The 21,460-nt window shown below is 30.2% G+C and overlaps 2 protein-coding genes across 2 annotated transcripts; one reads left to right on the top strand and one right to left on the bottom strand.

Annotated features, from left to right (window-relative positions):
* Positions 1 to 11,254: 11,254 nt before the first annotated feature.
* On the bottom strand, positions 11,255 to 14,142 carry LOC107902545 (annexin D4). Its single transcript, XM_041094601.1, has 6 exons — positions 13,995 to 14,142; positions 12,959 to 13,131; positions 12,315 to 12,530; positions 11,941 to 12,165; positions 11,761 to 11,832; positions 11,255 to 11,607 (listed from the first exon to the last, which is right to left on the bottom strand). The coding sequence occupies exons 1-6, from the start codon at positions 14,038 to 14,040 to the stop codon at positions 11,422 to 11,424; spliced, it is 918 nt and encodes a 305-aa protein (XP_040950535.1). The 5' UTR covers positions 14,041 to 14,142; the 3' UTR covers positions 11,255 to 11,421.
* A 4,359-nt stretch (positions 14,143 to 18,501) lies between these two features.
* LOC107904718 (annexin D3) lies at positions 18,502 to 21,434 on the top strand. The gene is made up of 6 exons (XM_016831181.2): positions 18,502 to 18,826; positions 18,905 to 19,050; positions 19,666 to 19,893; positions 20,276 to 20,488; positions 20,609 to 20,698; positions 21,090 to 21,434. Exons 1-6 carry the CDS (start codon positions 18,676 to 18,678, stop codon positions 21,291 to 21,293), a joined length of 1,032 nt encoding a protein of 343 aa, XP_016686670.1. The 5' UTR covers positions 18,502 to 18,675; the 3' UTR covers positions 21,294 to 21,434.
* The last annotated feature ends 26 nt before the right edge of the window (positions 21,435 to 21,460 follow it).

Raw genomic sequence — 21,460 nt, 5'->3', positions numbered from 1 at the left:
AATTTTTGTGAGGATAATAAGAATTTTTAAAATTTTTAAGAAAATTTAATTAATTTTTTGTTTAAAATAGTCACAACAAGTTTGACATAACTACATGGATACTGCACTGGGCAATTTTCTTTGATGAAAGAAAGTGTATGTTCTCTTTGATATGTTTTTTAAAATTTAAGATTTTTATTTTTATTGACACGTGGTACCATTTTATTGATTAAATTAATTTGTTTTAACAGATAACAAGGTATATAGAATGAAAGTACATAAGCTAAATTGATAATTAAAATAGAATATATCGACCAAATTGATTAAAAAAAATGAGTATAGATATCAAAATGATAATTTAACTAGAATACAGGAGTCAAAAGAGGTATTAAGCCTAATTTATTATATATTATTACATGTGAATATGTATAATATTATTGAAATCAAAATTTTAATATTTTTAAACTTTAAAAGTGATTATTAATACAAGCAATAATAAAAAATTTAGCCTTTAAACTTAACATTCTGCCCAAGCTAAACTTTAACGTCTTCAACAAAACATCCTTACAAGGGATTTTCTTCGGAATAGAGGTTTGACAATCTCTAACTCTTTGTTGAATCTGATCAATCCTTGACCCATTTATTTCATGACTGTATTAATGTCGCTTCTATTTGGAATGGTTTTAACCGACCCCCTCAAGTCACTCCGTCTTGTAGGGCTTTTGTTCAACTTAAGTTCCAACGCTTTTTTTTTTCTTTTTCTCAAATTTATATTTCTTGATTTTAGCATGCAAAATAAAATGAGAACAGATATTAGCTCATTAATTATCTAATATTTAATTAATATTAAGTTGCATTGTGTGGTTGAATCATAATGTGAGAAGACAACTTGTATTAGTAGATAATTTAAACAAGTCGTTAGTTTAATTGAAATTGAACAAGTCGATTAAAAGACTAATATGTTGTATATAAAGTCCGATTAAGGAGATACCTTGTCTTGAGTATCAGAATGGATGACTTTCAGAAGATAGAAACATAGATGTGGTTGTTTGGATTGACAATACATCAGACATGACCCAAGCAGAATAAATCCCAGATTTATTTATGAATTTATTCACTAATGACATTAATCATAGTGTGTCTTACCTCAATTCTGAGCAAGTGAGGGGCTATGCCTATGTGCATGTAATTCGTATACTTTAATGTATTAATAGCCTGGATTCAATTGATAATACAGTTAAAAGTTAGTACGCTGGATATATGAACTCATAAGATAATTACAAAAGATAAATCCCCAAAAATATTTCCGATTGAACAAGATAAAAACTCTCAATTTCCTATCACATAAAGGCGAATTATAGATGCACTTAATAATAGTTCCAAAGTGTTTGGCAAAATCATCTTCCTTGTGTTTAAAATAATCATCTACACCTTCTAAGAGCCATACTTAAAACTCTTCAAAATTTGTTGCTATAGCTCAAATTGTAGTGAATAAAAAAATAATCTAATTTAGCCTATTACCATTATCCCCCTTCAACTTGATATTTGATTCTTTCAAAACTTATGCAATCCCTCGGACTTCTCCCAAACTTATGTTGATCTTTGGAAATCAATACTTGAAATAGGTATCTTTAAACTTGTTGTCTTTATAAACTTCATGATATTAATTATAGATAATCACTTTACTTCTTTTTTCTCAGAAAATAAATATTATTGATATGTAAATTATTACAATAAAAAAAGTCACAAAAATTTCGATGCAAGTCTGAAGGCTCAATTTTAGGCCCATGGATGTGATGGATTTGCACTACCTCAAGGCTTAATAATAAGGTTAAAGGTCAATGAAATCAAACCAATATTCGATCAAAGACAATATGCGAGGATAAATCTTTTTGAGGAAAGGAAAAATGATACATGCACGGAATTGGTAAAATTTATTAAAGTCAATCCAACCAAGCTACCAATTTTCAAGCTGAAAAGATTAGTTATGTACAGCCCAAATTTAGCCCGGGCCTCACAAAATCAAACCAGGCCCAACAAAACCTTAACCCAATACAAACCCGAAGCCCAATAACCCAATAAGGCCCAAACATAGCCCAAACCCAATGAAAACTAGGGTTTCAGAACCCTAGTCTCTGCCTCTAGTGTCGCACCCCTAACCTCAGCCACCTGCTCTCTGTCACCACCTCTCTGCGCCATACGCCTTCTTTCCCACCTGCTCCAGCACCATCTGCAAAACAAAGAGAGCACGCAACAGACACAAGAATAGAAACAAATCGCAACAGCAAGTACAACGGTAGTTGAAATAAAAAATTCTTGTAGTTGGCTATAAATGCCGAAACAAAAGACATGTAAAAGGGTCAACCCTTATTCTTACAAAAAAAAAGAAATAAAAAAGAAAAGGTTGAACCATCTGCTCAATTTTCTTTTCTCTTTTCTTTGGCTTACTGTTATTTTTTTACAAGTTTATTTCTTCTTTTTTTGAACACAAAAATAAAAAAAAGAAAGAAAACATCTTACCTGCGCCGCGCCGGAGAAGGAGGAAGGCGAGCAGTTTCCCTCTATTCTCGGGTCTTCGGCCTTTGTTCCACGTGCTTCGGCCCCAGATCCGTGGCCTAGAAGCGATAGGCTTCAAAAAGAGACCAAAAAGGTCCGATTTTGAGCCTCCGGCTGCCACACACTGTGGCGCTTCGGCGGAGGCTTGCCGGAGCCCTAGACCGGTCCCTTGGCCGGAGAGAATGAGAGAGAGAGCTTGCTCTCTGTTTTTTTTAAAGAAAATGAAAAAATGGTTGTTTTTGGCTTTTTTTATATTTATACTAAACATGAAACGGCGCCGTTTTACCCTTAGGGGTCAGGCGTCAGGCGCCAAAACGACGCCGTTTTGGCCCTAACCCATGCGGTGACACGACCCTGGGGGAGGATCCGCGTGTTTGTGGATCTTGGGTTATTTTCACAATTGGTCCCTCCGATTTTGTGGCGCTTTCATGGAAGTTTTTCGCATATTTGCTATTTTTGCCTCAAATTTTCGCGTCTTTTTCGATTTGATCCCTTGACTATGTGCATGCGCTGCACTGGAACGGCACCGTTTCATCAGTGGGGGAATATTGCCTTTCAAACCCTCCTCCTGTTGCGCGCGTTGTGATTTAATCCGTTTCCTTTTTCTTTTTTTTTATTTCGCCCCTAAGATTTTGTTTATTTTCAATTTAATTCTGTTTTGTTGATTTAGCTATTTTTATTATTAAATTAGTTATTTTAATCTTGTTACTACTGTTATATTATATCATTAGTTTTATATTATCATTGTTATATTATTATTTCATATTTACTTATTTAAATTTGAATATATTTGTCCTATTATTATTACTATTGTAACTACTTATATATATCTTTATATCTTATTTTATATATATATTATTATATATATGCATATATATCTTTATAAACGTTTTTTCTATAGCTTATATACATATGATTTGTTAGATCTTCATATGTATACCTATATAAGTTTTTATTATTTTCTTGTAAATATATATATACATACATGCATACCTTTCTTACAATACATAGGTACATATTTTAACTTTGTACATATACACCTACTCTTTTATATGTATTTTATTATTTTCATATTTTATAATTTTTATATACCTACATATATATATTTCTTTACATTTTCAATTATATTCATTATTTATTTATTTCATTTTCATTATTATTTTGAATGAATGATTTAATCGTATTTGTTTATATATGTTGTTATTTTGTATGTTGTAAGTTTGATATTTTATCTATTTTATGTTGTTGTTGTTGCTCGCATCATTTTTATGCTTTCATATTCATTATGGTTTTGCCATTCATACAATGTAATTTATTTTCACTCTCTTTACCACGACTTCGTGTTTTATTTTATTCGATATATCAAAAATTTGTTTTAAACAAATAGCATCGTGCTTAGATTCGAGAAGATTGTGCCCTAACTCACTGGGTTTCGATCTTCACAATACATCTAAATGTACGATTCTTTTCAAACTCAAATTCTTAATAATCTCGAGATTTTTAAAAAAAATCGCATCCTAACTTACTGGTCGTGATATCCTTTTAAAATCTGAGGTAGCTAAAATATCTTTTAAAATAAGTAAATTTTTAGCATTCATTTGTGTATCGAGAATTCGGGAAGTTGTGTCCTAACTTACTGGTCATGATTTTCTTTCTCGATTAACGTGAATAATGCTTCTTTTCAAACAAAAATTTTTCAACATTTTAATACAAGGATCGTATTTTAAAACTCTTTAAAGTTTGCAATTTTTCAACACTAGGACATTAAGTAATCAACTAGGTACCAATTTTGGGCGTCTCGAGGGTGCTAATCCTTCCTCGTGCGTAACCGACTCCCGAACCCGTTTTTTTTCTGAATTTCGTGGCCCAAACTTGTTGATTTAATAAAATCAAATCGTTTATTAAAAACAATCACTTTTTGAGGTGATCCAATCACACCTCATTAAAAAGGCTTGGTGGCGACTCCCGTTTTTTTTGTTTTCGTCAAAACCCAAGTCGACCCCGTTTTTCAATAAAAAAATGGTGTCAACAGCTTGGCGACTCCACTGGGGACTTTTTTTAAAATAAGTGAGTCGAGCCACAAGTTGATTACTTTTTGTCTTTTTGTCAAAAATTGAAAATTTGGTTTAAATTTACAATCCTTTCATGGCATTTCATTCTTCATTATAATTTTCATCATTGTGGTTTATAATTGCTCTGTTTGTTTAAATTTTGGTATCTTTTGCATTGCATTTCATGACCTATGGTCACACCCTTTTAAGTGGGAGTGAGAAGCTACTCCTTCGTGAGGTTTTCACCTTCGTGCAGGATAGTGGATCACTTTTGGAATACATATGTACCTATGTCTTCGTGAGATTTTCATCTCCGTGCAGCCATAGGGAAATGTATTCCCCTGAACCGAACTCGGTCTGTATGAGCCTATAATGGGTGAAGATCAAGGAATCTGCTGGTTCGGGTACCTTATCTTTAGAACCAACCCTCATATAATGGACTTAGGAACTTAAACTAGGTAGAGCCACTCCAAATCCCTAGTATTTACCTGATTAGGTACTTATTGTTTTTCGTGCTTGCTTATGTTCTGTTCTAACCCTCTTGTTGTGTTTTGGTTATAATTGCATTACATTGCATTTGCATCATAGGAAAGAGATTGTAATGACCCATTTTCAGTAAATCGGAATAGTGGTTTCGTAACCACAAATCCGAGTTAGAAAGAAAATTTATTTTAATATTGTGATATGGTCTATATTATGATAGGAAGGTTGCATGAAAATTTTGATAATAAAACTTTATTGATTATATGGTAAAATTTATTTAAATAGATTAAATAAAAAAATACATTTCCGGGACTTTGTTCCGGTAAATCAGATTTGTAAATATTTATTATAAATATTTACTAAGTTAGTTGTGTGTCTAATTATGTTTTGACTAGGAGAATTTGATGTAATTGGAAGTAATTAGGAAAAAGGGATTAGATTGAAATAAGTATGAAAGTTTGTTAAAAGGACCAAATAGGCAATTATGCCTTTTTCTAAAATTGAGGCGGCATAACAAATGAAATATCTAAGATTTTTTTTTAATTTAAGTTATATATACTATATTATGTTATTTAATTAATTAATAAGTAAGTTATTATATTATATTATTATAATATTATATTATTATTATATACATAAAACAAAAGAAAAAGAAATGAAAAGAAAGAAACAGAATACAATTCGAAACGGAACAGGGGAGAAACAGGGGAGAAAGAAAGAAAGAAAAAGTAAAGAAGAAAATTAGGGATTTTAAGGTTCAATTTCAAATTGGTAAGTCAAATTAAGTCATTTTCTTGAAATCTTTGAGTTTTTATGATTCTAGATCAAAATACTAGCAAGTATATGTTGAAATTTTGAAAGTTAGTAGAATTTTTTTATGTAGTTTATATTGAATTAGTGGATGAATTAGAGGTTGAGTTGATGGAAATTCAAACTAGGATTGGGAAAAAGATTAAATTGAGAAATAAGTTATAAGTTTAATGTAAAATTATAAGAAATTCGAAATTAAGGTTTATTAGTGAAAATTTGAGAGTTAAGTCAAGTTGTAAGTAGAATTTAAGTAAAAATAATGTATAGATTGTGATAGAAATGGAAATAATTTTAGTTATGAATTAAATTGAAATATTAGCTAAGGTAAGAAATTATGAAATTATTATATCATATATGTTTATTCTTATTAAATCATATAGGAAAGTTATTTGATTGTTTTTCTAATATATAAATGTTATGTGTTTTATATGAAATTGAAGAAAAAGGAAAAGAGAAGGCTAAGGAGTGAAGGAAGATATCATCTCAATCTTTTTTGTTGTAAGTACTACAAGGTTATTTTTATTTTAAATTATTTTATTTAAATGCCTATATTATAGTATAGAATTATTTAGAAATAAAATAAAATAAAGTAAAATAAAAGATTATGGAACTATGAAATTTGTAAAGAAAATTATAGATGGAAAGTATATAGTGGTATATTGATTGAACATTAAGAAAATATTGTGACAAAAGTATATATATGTGACAATGGTGTGATAATTGTGAATTGTGAAATGTGCCCTAAATTGTAATGATGGAGAAATGAGAAATCTTTTTTGAAATAATTCTATAAAGTATTTAATTGAATGAGATTCAGTTTTAATGCCCAAGTAGATGGAATTTAGAACTACTAGGATATTAGTGGCATGCCATTAAGGAACTTTAGCGCGCTCTCTGATTATTAGCACGTTAGTGCTCTCTGAATACTAGCACGTTGGTGCTCTCTGATTTTAGCACGTCAGTGCTCTCTGATTTTAGCACGTTGGTGTCCAATTGTTATGAAATTTTAAATTGGAGGTCCTTATATGGTAATTAAATCATTGGTTAAGTTGGTGGAATAAAATGGATATGGTTAGGCATGTTTCCAAAGTTTTTTATTAAGGGCATTTTGGTCATTTAGTTATTAAAATGAATAAAAAAACAAAATTAAAAGCCAATTTTTGTCCATCTTCAAGCTATGGCCGAATTTCACAATGGGGGAAGCCATATTTAGGGTTTTCAAGCTTCCAAGCTCCAAAGTGATTCCAAGCCCCGTTTTTAATGTTCTTTATGTTTTTGTAGTCCCGATAACTTGATTTAGCTTATTCTAGCAATAATTTAACCTAGGGTTTACATTTGGAAAAATACCCATAGGTGAGATGTGTTTATTTTGATGTTTTATGATAGAATATGAAGCTTGAAATTATGTTAAACAACTTTTGCTAAGCGATTTTAAGTGAAAACGAATAAAACGACATAATCGGTAAAAATACCTAATGTTCATAAGTGTTAGAGTGGGAATTTGATGTTTTAATATAAGGGAAAAATGTTCAACATCTCATAAAACATAAGAATGAGGGATGAAGTTTAATTTCCGAGCTTTGGGGAAAAAGTGTAAATATGAAAAAGTTTAGGGGCAAAATTATAATTTTTCCAAAGTTTGAGTCAAGGACTGTTTTGATAAATGTGAGTATTAAATAAGCTAAATTTGCTATTATAGATCAAGAATAATGAAATCTGGAGTTAGACCGGGGAAAGAAAAATATTGAAGACTAAATTGCTATATTTGATCGTATTTTGTACCGAGGTAAGTTTACGGTAAATAAATGCAATATTTCAATAATTATTAGTAATGTTGTTATTTTCCAGCAATTATATACTTATTTCATGAAATTATTTAATGTTGACTCAAGAATGAGATGACAGAGAATCAGTGTTAAAAAGTCCCGTTGAAACATTAGGAATGTATCGGATACAAATGTCATGAAATTAAGGGAATGAGATCTCATGTAAAACCATGTATGGGACATGGCATTGGCATCATTGAGATTATGAGAGGTCCCATGTAAGACCATGTCTAGGACATAGTGTTGGCACCGAGATGAGAGGTCCCCCGTAAGACCATGTCTGGGACATGGCTTGGGCACCGATATGAGAACTCCCATGTAAGACTATATCTGGGATATGGCTTTGGCAGTGCAGGAAACATCCCATGTAAGACCATATCTAGGATATGGCATTGGCAGTGCAGGAAACATCCCATGTAAGACCATGTCCGATATGAGAACTACCATCGTGCTTAGATTCGAGAAGATTGTGCCCTAACTCACTGGGTTTCGATCTTCACAATACATCTAAATGTACGATTCTTTTCAAACTCAAATTCTTAATAATCTCGAGATTTTTAAAAAAAATCGCATCCTAACTTACTGGTCGTGATATCCTTTTAAAATCCGAGGTAGCTAAAATATCTTTTAAAATAAGTAAATTTTTAGCATTCATTTGCGTATCGAGAATTCGGGAAGTTGTGTCCTAACTTACTGGTCATGATTTTATTTCTCGATTAACGTGAATAATGCTTCTTTTCAAACAAAAATTTTTCAACATTTTAATACAAGGATCGTATTTTAAAACTCTTTAAAGTTTTCAATTTTTCAACACTAAGACATTAAGTAATCAACTAGGTACCAATTTTGGGCGTATCGAGGGTGCTAATCCTTCCTCGTGCGTAACCGACTCCCGAACCCGTTTTTTTTCTGAATTTCGTGGACCAAACTTGTTGTTTTAATAAAATCAAATCGTTTATTAAAAACAACCACTTTTCGAGGTGATCCAATCACACCTCATTAAAAAGGATTGGTGGCGACTCCCGTTTTTTTCGTTTTCGTCAAAACCCAAGTCGACCCCGTTTTTCAATCAAAAAAATGGTGTCAACAAGTTAACTTGTAACAAATTTTTGGATGGGATCCAGAATTTATGGGCTTAGATGTTTGAATAGCGGTTGAAGAGTTATCTCTTAACTTTGAAACGCACTTTGAAACACCCGATTTTGAGTTTGGGAGCTCGAGTTATGGCCGTTTTGGTGAAGACTGCATAAGTAGAATTTCTGGACGAGGATATTATAGAAATTATGAGTTTCAGGCTTTTTATTCGAGTTTAAATCATATTGGGTTCGAGTTTCAGGCTTAATTTTTATTATGTACGAGCTCAATATTTTATTTATTAAATTTTTTTATTTTATTATTTATTTATTCCAAATTTTGGATAATTTTTAAGTATTTTGAGTTATTTAGGAATTTTATGTATCATGAAAGTTTAATCTAAAACTACTTCTTGTTTACGGTCATTAGAGTTTCAATATATTTAAAAGTTTTATTTAGATATACTTAGCTAGCCCATAAAAGACCTCTTCATTGTATACAAATCAATTCATTATTATTCAACAATTCTGTTTTGAGCTAATAAATTTTCTTTGATTTTTTTTCTTTTTAGGAATTTTTCTTGAGTTTTCTTTTAGAAGAATTTAAACAATCTTTGTAGATTGTGGGAACCATTTTCAAACTTTTTTTTGTTAAGTTTTCTTTCTTGAAGAGGAAATTAGAGCCGTTTGAAAGGGGTTGTGGATTCTTCTTGTTTCCAAGGCTCTTTAGGACTTTTACATGCCACGTTCCATCTTTTTCATCTACCTTCTTTATTATCTGCTTTATTTTCTTTTTTATTCTATGTTGCTCCTATTTAATTATTCAAATCTTTGATTTATTTAATTGTTCTTTTTTCTATCCTAATTATCTATTTCCATTGCTTTCTTTAATTTTTAAATTCTTAGATTTGGCTTGGATTTGTTTGCGTTTCAAGTTGTGTTAGAATCCAAGTTTATTTCGATCGTCTAAAGCCCTAAGTCAAATCCACGCCTTAGACAAACTTACAATCCTCTTCAGCTCTCGTCTGTATCATTTGGTATCAATTTCTTGGGCATTTTAGACAAACTTCTTATACATTGTTTCTCGGGGGTGCTATCTAACTACATGCCTCTAGAGGTGCTCATGGGCCGGGCCGGGTTCGGGCCAGGCCCGGCCAAAAAAGTGGTGCCCGAGGCCCGACCCATTTTCTAAACGGGCCTCGTTTTTTTACCCAAACTCATATTTCGGGCCTATATTTTTACCCTAACCCTCCCATATTTCAGGCGGGCCGTCGGGCCGAGCAGGGTCGCCTGGCCCATGAGCACCTCTACATGCCTCCCATTGAGCTAATTTTTAGAGAATTTTATGGGTATTTTTTACTAAAAAAATTCCTTAAAAATACAAAATAAAAATCATTTAAAAATGCAAAAAAACCCCTAAAATTTAAAAAAATCATTAAATTATTTAAATTTTTTATAAAATTTTAAGATTTTCTAAAAGAACACCTAAAATTCCAAAAAAAAACAATTTTTTTAAAAAAATTTATGAAAGTTTTTAAAATTTTTGAAGTTTTACATACTTATAATTATAAAATTAATTTTTATAATTTTCAAAAATATATATTGTGTTTTCTTTTAAATTTTAAATAACTTTCTAAGTTTTAAGATTTTTGGGAGGGGGCTTTTTAGATTTTTAATTAATTTTTTGGATTCTTAATGAATTTTTTAAAAAAATTGATATTTTAAAATTTTAATATTTTTTTACTTTAATTGGCACGTGGTGGCATACCGTTGGTTGATTTAACTTCTTTTTCATGGAAAATATATATGTGGGCAACGAGGTATATAGAATGAAAGTACATGGATCAAACTGATAAAAAAGTAGTATAGATAGCAAAATGATAATTTAGCTATAGTATAAGGGCAAAAAGAGGTATTAAGCCTTTTTTTATCCATGAAAGTACATTACTTCTATTTTTATTAACCATATGTTTAGTTATTTGTTTTTTTTTTAAATTTAGATTTCCACGTAATGTCATATTATCCATGTGAGTTTGACAGTTTGGGAAAAACTTTATGTGTCAAATTTTAATTGGTTGATTTAGCAAGTTATAAACGTTATTAACATTAGATACCATGTTGGATATTTTCAAAGTACAAGTGCTGCATTAGACATTTTAGGAAAGTACAAATACCATAATAAAACACATACAGATAGTTCAAGTCCCTTATTGGACATTTGCGAAAGTACAAGTACCATAATAAAACACATATTGGTAGTTCAAGTGCCACATTAAATATCTTATGAAAGTATAGGTACCAAATATGATATTATCTTTTTTTTTAATTTAAAATAATCACTTTTACTGATTTTATCTCAGTTTATGCATTAAAATTAAATATTTATTTAAATCCTATACTGACTTAATATATTACTGGAAATTCAGAGGATTTGTGTTGGAAAACATAAATTATGATCTCTCCCGGACTGCTTAAGTTTCTTGTGAAGGAAATGAGATAAACAATACTTGAAAATCCAGCCTTTAAACAAGCACAAGGCACTTTGTGTCGTAATCAACAACAGCTACCGGACGATATCAATTCATAGGGGAATCCAAGGTAATTCATAATTTTATTGAACAATTTAAGAGTGGGGTTTCTTGTTTATTTGATATCTCCACTTGCAATGGAGGCAAGCAAGAAATCCTTGTAAAGCCCTAAAAGAATGTCTTGAATTTTATTAGGAACAAAGCCTTCCTGCACCAGCTGCTCCTTTTGAGTAACAATCACTCGAGTCAGTGCTCTTTTTGATTCCTCATCTGCGTCCTCCTTCACAGCTGCTTCCAATACCTGAACAAAAAGTGAAGAGGTTAGCTAACTCATAACTCGTAACTCAGTTGCTTCATACAGTAATCTTTAGGAATCAGTAAATTTTCCCCTTGGATAACTTTATCTAGTAAACTTCTAATTTACACCTAAATAAGCCTTTGGTTTAGACCTTACCCTGGTGAAATATGTTTGAGGGGTACATAGGCATTCTACGGTATCTTTTAAAATTCCCTCACCTTCGAGGTCCTAAACAAACAAAAAAAAAGTATGAGAGTCAAATAAATACTTATTATGTTTACTCAAATTTGGAAAATATTACTACCTCGGGCTCTTGAATAGATCAAAGTTGTATACCTGAGCAAGGGTCTTGCCATAGCTTTGGCTGTAGTGTCGATACAGTGCTTGAAGATGTTGCTTGCTCCTGGTAGCCAGGATCATGATGGCATCTTCGTGGTCGAGAAGTTTGTTTTTATCGCCATTGTTGATTGCTTCGTAGAGGATTTGAGCTTCTGATTTTGCAACATCTTCATTTACACCTGTCCCTTCATATCTGTAAGCACTAACAAGTGCCACCAACAGCTGTTCCAAGCAGATTAAAAAAGTAAGAATGAGATTTTTCGCAATTGATGGTCCAAAAGTATATTTTTATCATATTGGGTTGGTCGAGCAAGGCCCAATTAGCAATCCTCAATTATGTGCTGAATGCCAATAAAGATTAAGGAAATTACCTTACGCTCACGACCTTTAATGTGGGTAAGATGTTCCTCAATGGAGTGATGAAAGAGGGAATGGTAAGCCTTCCTAGCACCCAATAATTGATCTGATGATCTTGTACATGCCACCTCCACTATCACGTTATAGTGTTTTGGGCCCTTTCTTATTGCTTTTTCAATCAAACGAGCATCTCTTTCCCATGGGTGTAGGAGTGAAAGCACCACAGCATCCTAACAACCGCCCAACACAGAGTAAAACATAAACCACAAAAATCTTATCAGTACATGGTTTTCAGCATTATAATTCTAGCTTTCCAAATATAAAACAACAGCTAGGAAAGAATTATATTTTTTCAATTTTTTCAATGAGTCCTATGTAGACCTGAATTTTGATTAGAGAACCAAATCATTAGATCGTTTGGCTCGACTTGTAAATTGGTCTATTTTGATACAAAGTTGTCTATGAATATGAATATTTATACCAATCTCAAGAATCTCTCCAATCCTTTGTAGGTCATTCAAGTAGATTTTACAGTTTGAACATATATAATATTAATTTTTGAGTGCCGCGGATAATATATGATTATAAAGTTAAATATTTGTAGTTTCTTTTTCTTCTCTTTCGAAGCTAAATATATTAAGGTATATGTGTAACAAACCCTAAATCGGTTGAATTGGTGTTTGAGAATTTTAATGGAAGATTGGTCCCATCGTTCAAATCCATTTTCATCCTCAATGAACAACTTGGAACTTCCCTTCCTTAGGGATATTTTGTGTTCCTCGTTTGAATTGGTCAGTATAGAGATTAGTGACTTCTCATCCACTCCAATTCCTGAAAAAAAAAAGTTTATAAAAATAATAATATTTGAACATTTATATATCTATATCTTAAAAAAGAGAACTAAATAGCTAACTTTAATAATCTAATTAACTATATATTCAACAATATAAAAATAATTAACTATATACACAACAATATCTGAAAACAAGTACACAAATATTACATTAGGAGATAGTTATAGATTTCACGGGAAAATTCAAGCTCTGAATAAAATGCCAATAAATTAAAACCTTATGCAAGTCATTGTCTTAGCTTATATTGAAGTTAGATAAACTAAAGAAACTTAAGATACAATAATGTATATGAATATTTGAAAAGAATTGAAATTGCATACAATGTTAGTCAATTTTCCTTCGGGATGCTTTTTTGAATTTTTTATCCAAATCTGATACATATTTAAATATAAAACAAGTATAATCATGTAAATATATTAATTTCTTTTTTTAATATTGAATATATCCATATCCATAACCATATTCCACAAGCACCAAGCTCTGATATATAAGATAAAAAGAAAACAGGATCAACAAATTGATAAAGAAATACTTCTCTGTTCAGCTTTTTACTAACGAGAAACTTGGTCGGGAAAAAAAAAATTCAAGTTTTATCAGAAAAACCTATCGAAAATACTGCAATGGCTAACATTTTCCCCTGGCCAGAAATGGAAAACTACATGAAAATTCACACATTTAAAAGGAAAATTTCACCAAATTCACAAATCACAATCTGAAAACAACACTAAGAATCAAAAGAGAAACACTTTAAGAACTTATTAAGTGAAAAAAAAAACCGATTAAAGAAGAATACTGAATCAGAGGATGGAAATTAGAGGTGGAGACAGAAAATAAATTAACCTGAGAAGGCTTTATCAAGAGCTTCGATATCGACAGGAAGAGCCATTAATGGAGTTTCTTTTTTGGTGGAAAATTTGAATTTTATGATGACTAATATTTCAAAAGAGGATAAGTATATTTATATCAAATTGGAAGGTTATTATTGTCATTCTGGTATTTTAGAAAAGAAAAAGAAAAAAACTGAAAATAAATAAAACTACAACTACAATAATAATGACCATAATTTAAGAAAAACAAAATGATGGTTTAGGTAACGGTAAACAGTAAAGACCAATAATTAATAAATGTGAACATATTGTAACAGCCACGTCTCATTTAGTATTCCTTTTTATAATTTTGCCACATCTAACATTGTTTTGCCATATTTATGCAACCTGACATAAAATACTGTATAAATACATAAACTACAAGTTTGTAATGCTCTTCATACGAATGTTCCCTCCACCCAAAAATTACTCTTCATGTACATCACCCGAGAACTTTTAAAATAGAATCACGAGAGTTAAATTAATTTTAACCATTATTATTGTAATTATTGTAATTTGGCCCATTGAAATATAATTATTATTGTAATAATTAGTATATATTATTTTTCCATCTAAAAACCATAAAATAATTGTATAAAACTAATAATCGTGAGCGATGAATTATTAATTTTAATCATAAGAGTTGAAATAATTAATAAGGTACTAATACATTAGTATTACGATGTCTTCAGTTTGAACAGAGAAATGTCACATTTTAGGGTGGTCATCTTTTATGTTTAAAAGCAAAATGTAGAACATCACGTGGTTGACTGTATATGATGATAATATAACCTATTAATTGAAAATGACATTTTATAAAGAAGAAAAAGAAAAGATAATGGTATGATACAAGATTTTTCATCTATTAAGCAACATCTATGAAGTCTACTTTTTTATGTCCAACTTAATATGTTTGCTGGTCTTACCTTATGATCTTTTTTCCACCAATAATAAATACAATTCTTTTTCTTTCAAAAGGATAAATAGAAATACACTATCTATCTTGAATTATTATTTAATAAAAAAATAAATTTTATTTAATTTACATATAAAAATTTATATTAACTTTTTAATATTCTATTATTTTGAGATGATAAAACGAGCCATAAATGTGAATAAAGCTTAAGGACTTGAAAAAAAGAATAAAAATAAAGTAGCCGGACTTGATTCTTGAAACTTTTATTTACAATTTTTTTTTAATTTGGGTTGAAAATCAATTTTAAAAGTTTGATTTTAAAATTATTTTTTTATTATTGTTTATAGTTTGATAAGTTGATTTGAAATTAAAAAAAAACACACCAAACAAAGTCATTTTATTATTTAAAACATTTAGAAAAGTGTTTTTTTTTAAATTTGAATTTGGATGGACGGAGAGATGTAAGATTAAAAATAATGATGACAGTGAGATTAACACCGGATCAATGAAATTAAAATCGGTAATAGACCATATGTTTAAATTCAAATATGGTATAATGATGATGTGAGAATTGAAATAATTATTAAGGTCAATTATATTAAAAATAATATATAATAGAAGTTTTAAATTATTTTATTTTTATGAAATTATTAAAATATGTTAGATTGTAATTTTTTAAATATTTTAATTAAATTTTTTATAATTATTTTAAATTATTTATTATATGAGATGGTAATTTTTGTAATTAATTAATTTTTTTTATCAATGCTAAGTATTATTTTAACAAATAAGATTACTATACTTGAATAAAATTTTAAAGGGAAGGATGCACTTATACCGTATAAAAACTAAAGTAGTTTTACATATTTTTGTAACTATTTATATTATTAATATTTTAGCAACCCAACCGTTATATTTTACGATCTATTTGTGTAGATCATGTATGCCAAATTTAATGTAATTTTAAAATTTATTACCATTTGTTTTATGTAAAAAAAAATTCAACCGTTGAATATTATATTATTATATAGAGTAATTTAGATTGGTATGATTGAGATATCGGATCAGTTCAAAACTTTTCATGCATGCCAAGTACAATTGTATTGATAGATTCAATGGTTGAATTATTAAAATATTAATCATACAAATAATTATGGAAGTGTGTAAAACTATAATTTTTACACTGTGCTAGTACATTCCTCCCCAAATTTTAAAAGGATATTATTCTAGCTTTGAAGGATAAAAAAGAAATAACCTTATCTGGTTTGCTATAATCCACCCATTTCATCTGAAAATTTTAGGTTAAAGTTTATTACAAGTCCTTATATCATATTAAAAAGTACAGTTTAGTCTCTTTACTTTTAAAAGAAACATTTTAATATTTGTATATTTAAAAAGATACATTTTAAATTTTATTATTAATGGGATGACATGACTTAATGGTGGTCGATGTGGACCAAACTATAAATAGTTTAAGCACAACAATTATGTAAAAATAAAATAAATAAAATCGAAAGATTATTATGTTATAAAGATTAAAATATTTTTTTAATAGCAGAAAAAGTAGAATAAACTTAATGATATGGTGCGAATACTTGTGATAAACTTTACCCAAAATTTTAGCTCCAGTTGCTGAAACACAATCCAGACATCATATTGTTGTGCGGTTGATTGGAAAAAGGGTTCAAACCAACCTCCTTAATGCCTACTAACCATCCAAAGAAAACCTAAAAAAAAAATACTTTTTTGGTTTTTTTTACAAACAACAAAATTATTAATATTTGTTTAGACGTTTGATAAAATTATTAAACATTAAATTGTTAGGATGAAATATTTTTTTAAGAAAAATTAAACATTAAATTCATATAAATTTTCAAAATTAATTTCATAAAAATATTTATTAGTTTATATAATCATCATTACAAATAATCTATTAATATATATATATTTACTTTAATGTCTGGTTAGACATTTGATCTTCTTACAATATATTTTTTCCTTATATTTTTAAACAGTTTTTTTTCCTTATACCAAACACCTTATTGAGTAGTATTAAAGCTAGGGTCCCATGAAGGAGCAATGAAACATTGACAGCTTATATTTATTTTACAATTTATATTTAAAATTTATAACAATTATTTTCAATATCATCACTAAAATTCGAATTATATTTTCTTCTTAAAAATATAATATAATTTAAGACATTCATATTTAATATCCCCACCACCTTTGGATTGTATCACTTAATTTGAAACACATTCATCTTTCATGTTTGGTTGTTTTTGTTGTCAGGGAAAAGCAAGGGCATGTGATACTTGTGCATAATTTACCCACCACACGTCACAACCATCTTCCACTTCCCAACCATTTTCCTTTTATTTAGGAAATGCTAATCAGCTGCATTGATTAAAGTGATGTATGAAAATTAAAATAGAATGTAAGTAATGGATTGTTTTTATTTTTTAATTAAATAAAATAACATATTAAATATTAAATATAAGACTTTTCTAAAAAAATCTTAAATTAATAAACAGACATATATATATATATATTAACCTATGCCTATTTTTTATGAATTCTTTTTTGAAGGAATAGATATTTGTGTTGGCACGAATTTAGATATAAATAAAATTACATAAAAAATTTAAAAGTAAATATAAAAACTATATTGCTTCCCTGGACTTGCATTTTGGAATTCTTAAGTTTTAATTCTCTATATAAAGGTAATACCTTTCTCTAGTTTAATGCAAAAAAAAATTCAAGCATCTTTCTTTTTTCTTTAGGAAAGAGATAAAAGCTGTGCATTATTGTTCAGTTTGGTTTTAAAAAAGAAGAAGCAAAAGCTATTGTTAGATTTAAAAATGACTTTTCATTTCATTTTAATTGACTGAAAAATAATTTTTTAACATGTTTAATTGCATGATCTTTCCAAATTGGAAAAATTCACCAATATTTTATAATTGAGTCCTCTTATGCAACCCACTGGTTTTAAACTGCTCTTTTTTTTTTTTTTTGTAGTTTCTTCTCTTTTGGGTTGTATGTACCTCATTTTCATTTATGCTTTGGATCCTTCACCACTCTTCTCTTACATTCCCTGCCATAATTTTATATATGAATAATACGACACCAAAATAATAATATGATAAAAAATAAAAATGATATTTTTGTTTCTTGTTTTCAAATGAAAGCTTATCCATTTGAATTCAACAGTGGAAAGATCATGATGCAGTTCCTACCTACCATCCACACGAGAAACACATTTTGAGTAAATTATTGTGGTTGACAATCTAAATGGAAACGAATGCAAGTCGTGTGAATTTTTTTAATTTCTCTCTGATAACACCCATGATAATAAATAATAATAATTTTTCTAAAGTTGTTATCTTTCTCCTCTAAAAGTGGATAATTGACTGATATGTTACTGAATTATTGCAGTCAAAGATAAGGAAAGTTTCAAACTTTAATGGTACTAAACATAAATTGCAAAACTTCATGTACGTTTCCACAAATATGTCAAAACCCGAGGGTCTTTTAGCCTTTTTTTTCTTTCTTTTTCATGAAGGTATTGTGATAAGTGATAACCAAATAAATTTTAATTTACACTCAAATTGTTATAATATTACAAAAAAGGGTATCAAAGTATAAGAAATATAAAGATTACGAGCCCTGATCTTCAGCTAACTATTAGGAGGGAAATACACAACCGAAACTGAAGTAACTGACTGAGTGAAGAGCAATAATGAAGAGTTTTAAGAAACTTTTCACGAGTAAACCAAAAACACATAACCCTGAATCTAGTTTTAAGATTGGAGGAATGGCTTCACTTAAAGTACTTGATGTCATTCCTTCTCCTGAAGATGACTCTCACAAACTCAAGAAAGCTTTTCAAGGTTTTCCTTTTTTCCCTTTTGTTTCTTGAGAATCTGAAATCGTTGTTTTGATGTTGTTGTTGTTGGGAAATTTTTTAGGGTTCGGAACAGATGAGGATGTGATAATTGAGATATTGGGACACAGGGATGCAAATCAAAGGAAGAAGATTAGAGAAACTTATCACCAGCTTTACAATGAAACTCTCATTGATGCTCTTAAGTCTGAACTTTCTGGTGATTTTGGAGTATGTTCTCTTCTGTTCTTTCTTCCCTTTTTAAAAAAAATAAATAAATTATCTTGACCGATTCCTTATTCTGAATTACAACATAGTTGTTTAGTTGATTTAATTAAGATCAATGTGAAATTCCTATCAAACTTTCAATGTTTGTTTGTTAAAATTTTTGTAGCAAACCCTTAAAATTCAGAAGCTTGTAATCATATGTTAATAGGAGATTCGGGTGTTAGTGCCAGATACGAATATGTACTCCCAAGTCCCATGGGTATTTGCTGAACTTTCAATTAAAACATCTTATTAGGGTGCTTCATTAAAAAATACGATATGGGATAAGTCTTGTTTTTAGTTCTGCAGTTAGTCTTAGAACTTGTTGAACTTTTCCCATGGTTTTATGCTATGTTACTTGGATTTAGAAATGAGTGTCGGATATGGGGTGTGTAATTCTATGTATTTAGAGGGTCCATGGAATGTTATAGCCTCATATCCATGCTCAAATATGTGTGCGATACGGGGTCAGAGCACAGTAGGTTTTAATGGAGCATTTCATTTCTGAAAATTAATGTTCAATCCATGTAAATCCCTATGGTCCATACTTTGAAAAAAAAAGTTTGTGATGTTCAACAGAAAGCAGTCATTCTTTGGACATATGATCCATCCGAGAGAGATGCTAGACTGGCAAATGAAGCATTGAAGTCAAAGAAGAAGGGTATCAAGCATCTCGAGATCATTGTTGAGATGTCATGTGCGTCGTCTCCTCAGCATGTTGTGGCAGTAAGGCAGGCTTATTGCACTCTCTTCGATCATTCAATTGAAGAAGACATCGTAGCTTCACTACCTCCGCCTCTCAGAAAGGTAAATCAGAACCAGTCCATACTTAACTGATCTCACCTTCATGTATATTAGGTTTTGGGAGTTTGCAATCTTCTGTTATCTAGACTCTGGTACCTGTGTCGGATATGAGTAATATATAAGTTTTTCTGGAAGGTCATATCCTTGTCTGAATATGTGAATAATATAAGTGTTAGATACTGGTCCTTGTAGGAAAATGAAGAGTCGCAGCCTATGTTGTTCTGGCTCGTCATTTTTAATTAAAATACTCGTGTTGGTATGGAAATATGACTCTCCAAAGACATTCCACATGCATGAGCACGATACTCACACTTGAGTCCCAAGTAACATAGGTCAGAACAGTTTTGCAAAGCAACTAGTTGACATGTTAATTTTGGTGAAACAGATTTTGGTGGGCCTAGTGACATCCTACAGATATGACAAGGAAGTGGTGGACACTGATGTGGCAAACTTAGAGGCAGATAGGTTACATGAGGCTATCAAAACCAAGGATTTGGCCCATGATGATGTAGTTTTTATACTTTCCACAAGAAACTTCTATCAACTCAGGACTACATTTGCATGCTACAAGAAAAAACATGGAAATCCTATTGATAAGGTACTGGTTTCATCTATTATAAACATTAAGGATTTAAATTGCGGTTGAGTATGCATTTAGAGTTCGCGTTTATCACAGTCTCGGATGTAATTCTTTGATTTTTTTCCCTTTCTTTTGCAGGACATCGAGAAATCTGGGAAGGGTGATTTGGAATCACTTGTGAGAATGGTTATTTTGTGCATTGATTCCCCAGAGAAGCACTTTGCAGAGGTCAGTATTTAGCTGTTTCTAACAAGATTTATGAATTACTAGAGTTGAGAGTATTGCAATATTTGAATTTGATTAGCTCAATAACTTCAGCTTCTCAAGTTTGACCTAGTTGGATTTGAGTTTATTGTTCAAGTCAGAACTCAAGTATAACTCGTGAGCACAGATGTCTCATTTACATCTCTATCAGAGAGTCATGTTTATATTCATGTTTAGAAATGAGTTAGACACGGATATGAAAAAAGATAAAGAATCAGAGTAACATATAATAAAACTGGAATTTATGTTGTAGTACTACTTTCAACCTCAAATATGGGTGTATTTTTATGAGTTTTGTTTTCATTTATCCATTTGGATTGGCTTCAAATCTGTTCAAACTTCAACCCATCAACAGGTTGTAGGAACTTCAATCATTGGACTGGGAACCGATGAAGATTCACTGACAAGAGCAATAATAAGCAGAGCAGAAATCGACATGATGAAAGTAAAATCAGAATATTTGAACATTTATAAGTCCAGTCTCGATGATGCAGTTACTGGGGATACTTCTGGAGATTACAGGAATTTCTTGGTCACCTTACTTGGTGGAAAAATCTGATTGATTCTTTCATTCAGTCTGTCATATATATATATATACTGTTTGAATTCGTGAACCGTGGATTGTTTATATTGGTATTTCAATGGATATTGTTTTCTTTTTCAGATATTGAATTTGAAAGCCTTCATTGTTTGAATGTTATTTGAATCTGATTGTACATAGGTTTC

This window comes from Gossypium hirsutum, chromosome D05 (genome assembly GCF_007990345.1).
Source record: "Gossypium hirsutum isolate 1008001.06 chromosome D05, Gossypium_hirsutum_v2.1, whole genome shotgun sequence".
NCBI classification, from domain to species: domain Eukaryota; kingdom Viridiplantae; phylum Streptophyta; class Magnoliopsida; order Malvales; family Malvaceae; genus Gossypium; species Gossypium hirsutum.
Note: the sequence above shows the minus strand (reverse complement) of the source record. Positions and strands in the feature narration are given on the sequence as shown.

Coding starts and splice junctions, on each gene's coding strand:
- LOC107904718 (XM_016831181.2), top strand. CDS start 18,676: ATGAAGAGTTTTAAGAAACTTTTCACGAGTAAACCAAAAACACATAAC. Junction 19,051..19,665: donor AACTTTCTGGTGATTTTGGA/GTATGTTCTCTT, acceptor GATGTTCAACAG/AAAGCAGTCATTCTTTGGAC. Junction 20,489..20,608: donor ATGGAAATCCTATTGATAAG/GTACTGGTTTCA, acceptor TTTCTTTTGCAG/GACATCGAGAAATCTGGGAA.
- LOC107902545 (XM_041094601.1), bottom strand. CDS start 14,040: ATGGCTCTTCCTGTCGATATCGAAGCTCTTGATAAAGCCTTCTCAG. Junction 13,132..13,994: donor TCTTGATAAAGCCTTCTCAG/GTTAATTTATTT, acceptor TTTTTTTTTCAG/GAATTGGAGTGGATGAGAAG. Junction 12,166..12,314: donor TTAAAGGTCGTGAGCGTAAG/GTAATTTCCTTA, acceptor TGCTTGGAACAG/CTGTTGGTGGCACTTGTTAG.